This window comes from Tachypleus tridentatus, chromosome 3, assembly GCF_004210375.1.
Source record: "Tachypleus tridentatus isolate NWPU-2018 chromosome 3, ASM421037v1, whole genome shotgun sequence".
Lineage (NCBI taxonomy): Eukaryota > Metazoa > Arthropoda > Merostomata > Xiphosura > Limulidae > Tachypleus > Tachypleus tridentatus.
In genome coordinates, this window is record NC_134827.1 from 84660999 (window position 1) to 84674304 (window position 13306).

General features: G+C 36.8%; 1 protein-coding gene across 1 annotated transcript in view; it reads right to left on the reverse strand.

The window, feature by feature from the left end:
- LOC143247381 (alkylglycerol monooxygenase-like) overlaps positions 1-13306 on the reverse strand; it is a 51980-nt gene that overhangs the window by 17793 nt on the left and 20881 nt on the right. Inside the window, exons 5-6 of the mRNA XM_076495375.1 lie at positions 12113-12216; positions 435-530 (exon numbers count right to left, since the gene is read on the reverse strand). Coding sequence (XP_076351490.1) covers positions 435-530; positions 12113-12216 — 200 coding nt within the window. The remainder of the gene's footprint in view (positions 1-434; positions 531-12112; positions 12217-13306) is intronic.

The window sequence follows — 13306 nt, forward strand, 5'->3', positions numbered from 1 at the left end:
ACGTTTCGACCTTCCTAGGTCATCTTTTTAACCTGAAGATGACCCGAGAAAGTCGAAACTTTGTTCTCTGCTTATTAATAAAAGTGTTAATATCCATACCAGCCGTTCTGAGATACATTTTTATTTCAAGTGTATTTCTCGTGATCAAGAGTGATTAAAATGCTCCACTGTCCTCTCATCAATATAACACTTTTATGGGGTTAACCCCTTACGTATACCTAGTAAGGTGTTTTTTAATAACTCATTTCACCATGTGTATTTGGGGCATGGTCTTCTCTAGTAATATTTTAGTTGAGCCCTAACTACGTATAGCAATACAACATTTTTAATTATTTGAATTAGCTCCTATTCCTTTATAGTTGAAGAACGAAACATCAAATTACTCACAATCACATTAAGGTTGTAAGTAGAATGTATATTTTGGATTTTCTTACCTCTGTGTGAATCCAGAACTGGTAGATGAGATTAAATTGCTGATGAATCAGAAAGACAGATGGAGGAATTCCCAGGGCCAAAGGTAGATAGAACATCTTAAAAGAAACAAGCCATGTTTAAATAAACAAAGCATCTGAAATATATATATGAATTTAAACAATCTCTGTAAAAACAAACAAAAGCTACTGGTACAAATCTTTACTATGAGCTACCCAGTAAAAGTACTTAGTAACCGGTTTTCTATGGTTCTTCATTTTACAAGACTTATGAATCAGGTATCTTACCTCCCTGTTAATTCTCTCAACTACACTAGCTGTCCACTTTATTACGACCTATGTAGCCTAAAACCTGGGCCTGACTGGAGCTACAGACGCCCTAGCAAAAACGCCAGTCCCTACCCTATTTAAATGTAAGTCACACATTCCATAAAACTGATTCTATAAGTCTAACTAACTAGTCTGGTTGTCCTTACATATTAAGTCTAACATTCAGCCATAGTAACTAATAATTTCACCCCCTACAAATATATCTTGGCAGTATACCTGACATAATTAAATGTCATAAGGACTTGAAGGAGGGGATTCTATTTGCAAACAAGTACTTAATATATATTTTAATGAAATCTATACATACAAAGCATACAAATATGTTTTTGTCTGTTTGTACGTTATCTAATTGCTACTAGGTCGTGACAATGGGATATGTATAAAAGTGAAATCATCAGAAAGAGAAGTTGTTTCCTGTAGTGTGTCAATTTTGTTTTTATTCAAGTAAGTTTTGAGGTTGTCACGTGCAAAACGTTCGAATTAGTTAGTAAGACATAATTATCTTAGTTTGTCGAAACTGCTACCAATATGTAAAATAAACTTATTTTGCGTTGGCGAATTCCATATAAGTTTGATTATTTTGCTTGTGATAACCTTGAAACATTTTACAATAAGCCTTTTGTACTAACTTGTATGCCTCGAGAATAGATGCTTTAACCTTATCATAACATGTACAATGGTTTAGAGGTTAGTTGGTTGTTTGACGTTCATTGGCGTAAAGTAACTGGGGTATTTGTGCCAAACAACCGGTAAACAATTAAAAATAAAATTATTATAACGCGTAAAAAGGAATTTTGTTAAAACAAAACAAGGACTAATTTTTGAATTAAAAATTTAAATAGAATAAGGAAGATTGATGGTCCTTAAAAATTTAAAAACACAACTTAGGTGGACTGTCTAACGTTAGAGCTGAACCCATAGTAAAAACATATTTAAAATGGTGCGCTCGCTCACTGTGTAACGACGGCAAGGCAGTAAAATGTGGGTTATTGTTATATGAGTGTCACACAGACCATATATTGGCGCATCAGTCTCAGATAAAAGAAAACAATTATATAAAAACAATGACCAATGCGTAGCCTAGCCAAAACAACTTCCTCCTTCCGATCCTTATAGAAGCAAGAAGGCCAAAGAGCAACAGAAGGTTTGATCTGGTAAAGCCTGTTATCACTTTGTTCACTCCAACTCGATTGTGAAATGGTACGGAGCCAAGCCTTGAATAAAAGACCATAGTCCATGTATGGAACAGGCACAGCAGTGATGATACCAGAGCAAATGGACTTGGCTGCGGAGTCAGCGAGTTCGTTCCCGCGAATAACGATGCAGCCCGGTATTCAGGAGAATCGGGTAGAAATGGATTATAAAGAGAAATGGGTTATACGGTTTTGAATATCAACGATAATAGGGTGGGAACTAACGTGAAGCGATTCTAGGGCTAGTAGAGAGCTAAACGAGTCGATATAAATAGTAGAAATAGTGTACTGCATAGCTTTTACATGATCCAGGGCGAGAAAAATAGTGTAAAATTTGGCAATGAAAACAGAAACTGTAGAGATAATCCTTTGTGCAATCACCAAACCACAACAAACCATAACAGAGCACACAGAGTATAGAACATTGATTCGCTCCTCAAGAGGTGAAAGAGAGAACACAGAGGATGTTCAGCGACTTGTACACTTGATGTATAGCTGCTTGATCTGCGGAATGAAAGTCAGTTTATGGCCAAGTATAAGCTATAAAAACTTTGCCTCAGGGACCACACAAAGCACATCTTTACTAAGATGAAACTCAGGATCAGAATGAACATTTTGTTGATGGCAAAAGTGCATACAAACGGTTTTAGAGAGAGAAAATGTAAAACCATTTGCTGTGGCTCACTTCAGTAAGTGATTGATGGCACTCTTTAGCTGCCACTCAATAAGTCTCATGCTCAACGGCTAACATGAATGTGGAAGTCGTTGACATAAAGTCCGTTTGGGAATTTAGAAGGGAGTTGTCCAGTGATAGCATTAATCTTTATGATAAAAAGTGCGACACTCAAGACAGCCCCGAGGGTCTCCAAGTTCCTATGGGAAAGAACAGGAAGGTGTCGAACCTACACGGACGTGGAATCATCATTCCATTAAAAATGTTTAATAAAAATGGACAAATGGCCACACCATATTTATGAATGGAGATCCAATAGAATGCCAGACATCCACGTAGTATCATAAGTCTTCTTAAGATAAAAAATACAGAAAAAATGTTGTTACTCGAGAAAGGTGTTCCTGATTGACGTTTCAAGTCAAATCAGGTGGTTTACAGTGGAGCACTGTCGTCGAAACCCATATTAAGTGAATGAGAGAGGTTATTTGATTCTAGGAACCAAAGAAGACAAACATTGACCATCCTCACTAAGATCTTACAGAGACAGCTCGTCAAAACAGTTGAACAGTAGTTTGATTGAATTTTGGGATCCTTCCCAGGCTTAGAAAAAGAGAGGACAGTAGCCTGGCACCAAGCATTAGGAAAAGCATTCTCCTACCAAATCCGGTTAAAAACAACCAGAAGAATAGCAATAGAAGCAGGAGAAAGATGGCGCAGCATCTTGTAGTGAATATCATCAGGTGTGAACGATGTACTCCCAGACCAATGAAGAGCAAGCTTTATTTCCATCAATGTAAAGGGGCGATTATAATCATGGAACTCGAAAGGAAAGAGGTGATCGCTCTGCTTGAGCCTTGATGGTTATAAAATGTGGTGGATGAAGCAGAAGTGCTAGATGCACGATAAAAGCTTTCACCGATAGTATTGACGATGCTCTAGGCGCTATCAACTTCCCTGTCTTTAAAGAGTAAGTTCCAAAGGAAGGGCAGAAGTATACTGCCCACTGACCTTCCAAGTTTTGTCCCATATGACATTGGAACTGGTGGTAGAAGAGATGCTAGTTGTGAACTTAATCCAAAATTCCTTCTGGCTTTGATATCTTAGCTGCCGAGCATGTGTACAGGCCTGCTGAAAAATGATGCAATTTAAAAGTGTAGGATATCTATGAAAGGTATCCCAGACCCATTTTTGAGCCTTCCATGCCATATTGAGGTTTTAGGAATATATTGAGCAGCTGTTTGGATAATACAGTCAGTCATTGCTACCACACAGACGTCTGTTGATGGCTTACAGACGACGGCAAGATCAAGTTCAAAGAGAGCAGTGAAAGAGGGCCAGTTGGTCTAGTCAAGCTTTTACTGAATGCACACGGGTCGGGTGGCTTCGACCACGGCCAGTTTACCTCAAAATGAAGAAAAATGATCACTGCCCCATGAGTCACTGTCAACCCCTAAGAGAAACGAAAGAAAAGTGAAGGGGAGCAGATAGAAATATCAGTAACAGTAAAAGACTAACTAGGTGCATGAAAATAAGTATAAGAACCAGTATTTAAGAGAGAAAGATCGTGATCAGAGAGAATATGCTTCATAGAATGACTCCTCCCATCAATATCAGCACCACCTTAGAGGGGATTATATCCATCAAAATTCCCGAGGATTAAAAGGGAGGACGGCAACTGCTCAATGAGAGCTTCAAGGTCTAATTGATCATTGGTCTCTCCAGAAAACAGGTAGAAAGAACAAACAGTGATGGATTGACCCAAGGAACCACGATTGGCTCCGGCCTTTAAGGATGTATCGAGTGACAAAGACAGGGCAGGCACATGCTAATCGATAAGCAGTGCCACCCTTCATGCAATTGTCCACCACACAACCTGTCATTTCTGTACAAAGAAAACTGCTGGAAGGCGACTGTATTGACAGGTTTTAGAAACGTTTTCTATAAAGAGACACACACACAGAATGATAAGAATAAACCAAATCTTTAATGTCATCTACATTGGAATGGATACCTCGACAGTTTCATTGTATCAATGTGGCCGATTTTGTTTAGGTGTAGAACTGCGTGGAGAACCTTTTGGTTTAAGACCACGTCGTTTTTCTTTATTAGAACGAGGTCTTTGGACCTCCATAAATTCGGCCCTTCATCGAATGGGAGGTCTCTGCGAGTAGATTAGAGTTCAGCAATTGAGATTAAGAAAGAATATTCATTCGACAACTCAGGACTAAAGAAGATAGACACGAGGAAACGCCAGAAGTCAGAGCCAAAGGAAGATGATCTAGAAAGTCACTGAAAAGAATGGCGGAGACAAAGGTAGGTGTTGACATTAGCTTGTCAACCCTCTTGACCACGAATGGTGAAAGACTCTTTATGTAGTTTGAAAATAAATCTGTCGGAGACAGACAGATCTTTCTGCACCCTCACTGTAGTAGTAGAAATGAGTAAAGCAGCACTTGTCGGAGGTGGAGCGGTGGACAGTTACTTTTAAGCCTCGGGGTAACGTATTTTGTGAGCAATTTTGAAATGGTGTATCTATTTCTCCACCTACTTAGGGCAAGAACGAAAGTAAGAGGGGTGAGAGCCACTACAATTAACATAATGAAGGTCCATTTTGCATTTGTAGGCACTGCAATGAGTACACGTCAAGAAACCACATCATGATATATTCAAGTGACTGAACTGCTGACATTGAAAACATCTGAGAAGGCTGGGAATATATGGCCATACCTTACAATTCAGATAACTTGCCTTGATGGTGGTAGGTGGATGTGGTGATGTAAATTTCAAAATTAGTGCATTCGTAGGTAGTATTATCCCGTCCTTCCGACTGGAAATATGGTGCACTGCTGATACGCCTTAGCTGAAGAACCAGAGAGAATCTTTGACTCAAGAATGTTCTTCAACTCCCTCTCAATCATAGCTCCTCGTGACGAATTCAAAGTAGCATGGAGAGTACCCTCAATAGTCTCCAATGCCCTTCGATTGCAGTAGATTTCACTGTGTTTTGGAGCAAGCCTCTCTCGTCCCTTCTAAATAAAAAAAGGGAGACATTTGCTCTAAAGATTTGTCTGATAAAGAATGTAATATCAGATAATGAGGTACAGGTATTGAAGATATTAAAGATTGCTGTTCAAAATCTTGAAAACGTGGTCGTTTACCTATGACTTGCTTTTATTATTTTATTTTATTTTGATTTGGGGGATCCATAATAAAGAAAGAGCATTTAAGTGTCCACTATCCCCACACACCATGGAGCTATAACAGACAATGCCAAAAAAGGACAACGCAGCAACGCCAGGCTTTCGTGAACACTATACCCAAACATCAGCATCAGACACCTGTTGAAAAAAACCCAACACTGGTACTTGGTTTACCCTCGCCCAAGTGGACCAGCCAATCGACCTTGGGTGACTACCGCAGACCAAAGTGGTGTGTTAGGGTTAGAACCGTCAACTAACCAGGATTCTGTCCACCTCTCCACGGGTGCCACACACGGCAAACACGTGGGTGGATGTTGAGATTCCAGAAGAGGTAAATTGAAAGTGATTTGAGCACTCGATGAGTTATTCAATGCCGAAGTTACACAATGCCTTTGTAAAACATACTAATGTGTGATACGAATCCACTGAAGTTAAATGGTTTGTACTGTTCTAAATTTATAAACGTTCCTGGTAAAATATCTCAAGTTCCTGTTAATAAGCGTTAATCACAGTTAAAATTCCGAGGTTTATAGTACACCATTTACGACAAACCAAGAATATGTACTTTCTAAACGTCGCTTTGGCTACATTTATAAGTATAAGGAAAGTTTCTAGAAATTTCAGCTTGCACAACAATATTGACGATATATATATTAGTGCATTGTTGTTGATTTTTATGCTTGAAAATCTTCTACAACTTTAGTGAATATTCTGGAATTTTGAAATACGGATTTAACACTATAAGTTATGTACATTTCTAAATATAAATTTCACTTAAAAATATCGATATTAAAATATATATAAAGCAATAAATCCTTCGCAGCATGAAAGTTTAATACCTTGTGCTTTATTTATTTTTAAAGAGTTTATAAATATGGTTATAAATACATTTCCAGTTTGGACGTACATATTTTTTAGAAGTGGCTGTCAATATGACTTCTTTTTTTCGCTGTTAAATGAATATTTTCTTAACAGTGTTTATACCCTTATCATGCATTTATTACTGTTATCGTTTTATTGTTGATAACGTGGTAACATGTCTGTGATACATGCCATTGAATTATATCACCTGTTTGTTGTGCTAAGACTAGTTTATGTTAGTAAGTCGTCTTCATTCTGTTAAAGTCCTAAAGTAAAATGTTAAGAGCATAAAGAATACTCCGCAAATACCCTATGCAATCTGAATTCCACTAATATTATATTGGTACCTCAGTAAAGATTTGATTAACTGTATGATGACCTCATGATTAGCCTAATTCCAACAATCACCTTGTTTGTAATGTTTCATAAAACGAGATTCCCTTATGGAGTATATCATAATAATATCTCCGATATGCCAGAGACTGTAAGTTTAAGACATAGAGACGAACATGAAGACAGTATTCAAGCATACTCTCTTAGAGTCTATATTAATGCAACTGACAACCCTTAAATATGCATCTCTATACGATCAGATGCAGTTTGCATTTATACTTCATGACGTGATTCGATCATCTCCCACTAAGAAGTGAAACACGAAGGAAATATATATCTGCAAGCGTATTGATGTAAACTATGTTTTTAAGGTTTAAATTTAAAAGCTGTTTGCTAGAGGGCTACGATCAGGCAAATTAGTTAAGTGAATTAACGAACAGAGAAAGGCAAGTACGAGATAAGTACGAGTGAGTAGTTAATTTGTAGTCAGTTATTGTGAAGAATTAAATGAATAACCAGTCAGCAATTCAGGTCAATGTTAACAGTGAGAATAATCACGTTTGTTCAGTTACTCGACCGACTACCAAAGAAATTTTGAAAGTATACTTTATATTTGTGAATTAGGCTTACGTCCCTTTCGAGGTTTATGTCAAAAAGTTTATGTATTTGAAATTACGCCTACAAGCGAAGTTTTTTTTTTTTTTAATTTCGCGCAAAGCTACTCGAGGGCTATTTGTGCTAGCCGTCCCTAATTTATCAGTGTGTAAGCCTAGAGGGAAGGCAGCTAGTTATCACCACCCACCGCCAACTCTTGAGCTACTCTTGTACCAACGAATAGTGGGATTGACCGTCACATTATAATGGCTTAAAAGGCGAGCATGTTTGGTGCGACAAGGATGCGAACCCGCGACCCTCACATTACGAGTCGCATGCCTTAACCCACCTGGCCATGTCGGGCCCACAAGCGAAGATGGTTGTAGCAAAACTTATTGAAATAATAAATTAATTAGTTGTAATTATGTGGGCTGGACTGGACTGGACATTACTTTTACTAAATAATCCAAACTTAACTTCTAACGATAAAACACATTTCAACACTGATGTCAAAAGAGAGATGATCTTGGTGTAAATAAAACAATTTTGATAAACTTCAACTTTCAAGATGACCGCGTGGTCAAGTATTTACAGGAGCTAATGGACCAGTCAAAAAAAAAGAGAGAAAATGAGAAAAGTAAGGAAAAAAGGCAAGAAATTAAAAATATTGGAATTAAATTTAAAGGAAAGAAACGTAACATTTAAAGACGAGTTAAGAACAATAATAATTATGATGAAGACGTGATCAATGAATTTATTGAATATGTACAGAGGAACTGACACAACAAGACAGAAGAGGTACAACTGATTGGTTCTTGCTAACCGCAAAGCTATGCAATGGACTATAGTCCTCTTTGCCCATTTCTTTTGTGCCGCAAGCCTGTTGACTTGGGAGGGATGTGGGTGAAGCACGGAAAAGCTGTGATGTCAAAGGTGAAGTAAAAGAAGAAGAAAATAACAGAATAAAACATTTATATTAAAAAGTAATAGAAGCAATAGTTAAACGAACCACAATTCTTTAAAGATCTATACAAAAATTCTAACTTATATTTACTATATAAGTAAAAGTAGATGGCACAGCAGTAGTGGCTGTGCCATCTATTACTGCGGGTTTTTCGTGGACTAATCCACATACGTGGCCATTACATTTAGTTGCATAATTAAACTGACCAATTCAATAACGACTTCCGATTGAGAAACCAGTGGACTTTTATGGAAGATATTGTGGAAGGGGTATCAGATTCAATTCGAAATAATTTACTGAGTACACGGGTGGAATAGTGAACGAAATATTGTTCATTATGCTGCCTATTTAAAAGGATTGTGCAGGAATATATATATGTTTTGCACAAACTTTAGTGATTAAGATTAAGTTATTTAGCTTCTGTGTTGTATTGGCAGTAACAGGTGGTTTAAAAGGTCATTAAGAACACATCACATTGTCCAAGCTGCTTTGTGTTTTTGTTACTTGTAGAAGGCGATGTTTATTCTGTTCGACGGAATATGTTAATATTTATCTTCTAGGTTAAAATGATTGTTTGTTTATTTTGAATTTCGCGCAAAGCTACACGAGGGCTATCTGCGCTAGCCGTCCCTAATTTAGCGGTGTAAGACCAGAGGGAAGGCTGCTAGACATCACCACCCACCGCCAACTCTTGGGCTACTCTTTTTCCAACTAATTGACCGTCGCATTATAACGTTCTCACGGATGAAAGGGTGAGCATGTTTGGTGTGATAGGGAGTCGAACTCGCAACCCTCAGATTACGAGTCGAGTGCCTTAACCATCTGGCCATGCCGGGGCTGGCTAAAAGGAATAACACTGTAATCATCTATGCTGGTCGATTGTGACATTGAGTAAATTTTACAGCTGATCAAAACTGTGATGAAACAAAAGTTACAATTTGATGCTGCCAACTGGACAAAGAGAGCAAATTTACCCAGTTAATTCAAGTACGTTTTCTTCTGCTACTTTTCTGCTAGAAGCTCGTCCAGTGGAGACGTCTTTAGAGAACAATATGTTTTAGTTTTACAAAGAGTAATCCTAAATATAGGTGGCGACTGAATCTTTTGTTTTTGATACATGTGGGGGTATTGAGGTTGTTGTTTTGAATTAAGTACAAAGCTACACAATGGGCTATCTGTGCTCTGCCCACGACGGGTATCGAAACCCGGTTTTTAGTGTTGTAAGTCCACAGACATACCGCTGAGCCACTGGGGATCTGTGGGGGTATTGAATAATTGGGAATGGTTAGCTCGTGCTTCTAGATTAACATATTTTACTCAGTGATTCATGTACCCCTGTTCGATCTCTCTATTTAAAAGTGCTGTATAATAATTACGAGGTAGTGAGAATAATGTGCCGTGAGGGAAGGTTAATTTGTGTGGAGGCTAAGCTTCGCCATGCCTCTTATACACACTGATCCTGAGGGAAAGTAAGCTGTACACCTAAACAACATTTAGTAGGAAGGACTGCCATTCTGTCTGCATAGGTGCACGGATTGTATTTTATATTTATTTGTTTCAAAAAGAACTTATTTGTTTATTCATATTTTATCAGATTTATTTTCTAGTAGAAAGAATTCCATCAAGTTATCTTTAAGAACACTTCCCATGTATATTGATCAATGTATATTGATAAATAATTTCTTATTTATTGCTATTATTTATTGTAACGTTATAACCATTAGGTATAGGCTTTACTATTTGCTCTGTCCTGATATAATTTGTGAGGATACAGGTTACTATTTAGATTTATACACCTAAGAAACACCAGTTTATCTCAGGTATAATATTCCTCTAAAGTTACACCTTTGAAACAATTTGTTTCTGGGAGAAACTGTGGAAGTTAATCGTTCTTGATTGTAACAACTGGTATTTATGTGTTTCATATGCGATGTGTTCTCTATTCTTTATTTAATTTTAACAACAATGATTAGAATGGTTAATGTATATATATAGTTTTGTTATTTCATATATATTCACTACAATACTTTTATTGTAGAGATCGTTTAACGATGCTAGTTGAGTGTATCTAAATTCAACTAACGAAACAATACACAACGAGCTTCAGAAATGCATACAACTCTATAACCCCTATTATCTATCTATATTCATTACCCGTTGATTTTTGGTTTTGATCTAAGTAGGTGGCCTATAAAATAACAAAGTGCCTTGAAATACTGAATTTTGAATATATGTAACTAAAAACTATATTATATATAAAAATCACAAAAATACAAAAGTACAATGAATATTATATCTTAACAATGTAGCCCCCAGTGGCAGAGCAGTATGTCTGTGGACTTAAAATACTAAAATCGGTTTTCGATACCCGTGGTGGTTAGAGCACGGATAGCCCATTGTGTAGCTTTGCACTTAACTTCAAGTAATAAACGTAACAATATGAGATTCGATGAGTTTAGATTACCAGTCGAGCACCTTAACCATCTGATCATGCCGAGCCGACGAAAATACTGGGTACACAGGGACAGAGAGGTCTACCAACGAAGATACAATTATGCTATGATGTCATTATACTACATGACCAATCATGATATTCTAATAATTAAGCCAACGTAAAACTACCATGGTATTTAACGTTAAAGAAAAGTTTGCATTTTACAGTACTTATGGCAGAGTTGAAAGGAAGAGATATCAGTTGTTGTCATGGTTGGTTATTGTTGTTTCGAACTAAGTATAAAGCTACACAATGAGATATTTGTGCTTTGCCCACCAAGGGTGTCGAAACCCGATTTTTAACGTTGGAAGCCCGCAGACATACCAACGTGCCACTGAGGGGCGTAATTACTGGTAACCTAAATAATCATCTAAGTCTAATTATTACTCAGGTACTAAAATATGTTTTATTACTATATTATAATTACTAAGTAGTTGTTATTCTATATTTTACCACTTAATATATTGTTGTCTTTAGAGAAGCCCAATAATGACTTCTTTAAGTAGTGGTTTGGATTTAATTCTGGACTCTTTTGATGGGAAAACTGGTTTGCTATTCACCACAAATTATCAGACCCAGTTGAGTGAATGGCACCTACTTCTTCATTGAGGAAAACAAGGATTGAATCCTGCATAATTACCACCAGTACAAGAACAGTCTTTCACAGGACTTTCGTGAGGCCAAAAGCAAATGAGCAGTTTAAAAGTTAGAGATTATTGTTTTTATATTAATTTTAAGTGGTTAGGATGCTCGACTCGCAATCTGATAGTCGCGTGTTGGAATCTCTGTCACACCAAACATGCTCGCCTCTTTAGCTGTAGAGACGGTATAAAGTGACGGTCAATTCCACTATTCGTTGGTAAAAGAGTAGCCCAAGAGTTGACGGTTGATGGTGGTAACTAGGTGCCTTCTCTTCTACTCTTACACTACTAAATTAGGGACGGCTAGCGCAGATAGCTCTCGTATTGTTTTGTTCGAAATTCAGAAACAAACTATTATAAAAAGGCTTCAACAAGAAATAATAACTAGAAATACTTACCCAAGTTAAATAGTTTTGTAAGGCTGACTGTCTTACAGCAGTAGTTACATTATAATATTCCGAGCTGTGGTGGACTTGATGAGCTGCCCATAAGATATTTATCTCTATTCAAGAAATAAATAAAATTGTTGAGTTGTTAAATTAGTTATTGACCCTCTAGAAGAATTATTTTTTGTCTTATGTACAAGTAAAAAAAAAAAGGTTTCATTTTAATAATCGAATATTCTTCTGCTGTATATAGCAAATTAAAACGAAACTGGAAAGTGTAAAGGAAAGAAAGGATAAACAGGATGGAAGTCATAAATTTAAAATGTTTGTTGTTGCTTTCATCAATATTTGTGCTACAGTTTCGTTCCTATGATGTTTGACTTACAATGCTAAAAATCCGGAGATTTGTTCCACGCAGCAGGTAACCCAATGTAGCTTTGCCCTAAAACAGCCAGCTAAAAAACTACGGTATCTTAGGCCTTGTAAAACGCGCCTTAATTTTGGAAAAACAATTCTAACGAAAAAGTATTTTGACTCACTAATGAGCACCTTGAAGCAGCCTTAACTTTTTTCAACCTTCTGAGTAAATACAGTCAAATACTCCACACTATTTACAGTATATCGACAATATTAGTTAAATTGAATGTTTAATGCTATTGAAATACTTGTAATTGGTAAGTAATGTCTTGGAAGATGCATATGAAATATTCATGGTATTTTTAAAGAAAAAGTGCATCTTTCAAGGCGTAAGATATGGTAATTAATAATTACACTTCATATAAACTATTAACTATGACAAAGATTGATATGCGAATTTAAATCAAAAACTTTTGTTTTTCTCAGCTGGATGTGGCCTACTGGTTATTGTGCCAAACTGTTAATCCGAAGGTCCGATGTTCACAACCCGTTATGCAAAATCATATCCTACGTTTTGGGTCCGTATTTGTGTGCTATCTAGTTGATAGTCGAATCTCTCCAGTTGATCACAGAATCCTAAGATTCAACCATGAATGTTGTGGATAAGCTGTCTTTGCTCTTGTCCATCAATATAAAATTAAGAAGTCCTTGTGTAACTTTGCTCGAATTTCGGAAATAAACAAACATTACATCACCTCGTAGAATATTTTTAACGTTTAACGGATATACTGTGAGAATTACTGTTCATTGCCGAATCGACAAACAGCATAAAAAATAAAAAAAAACAAA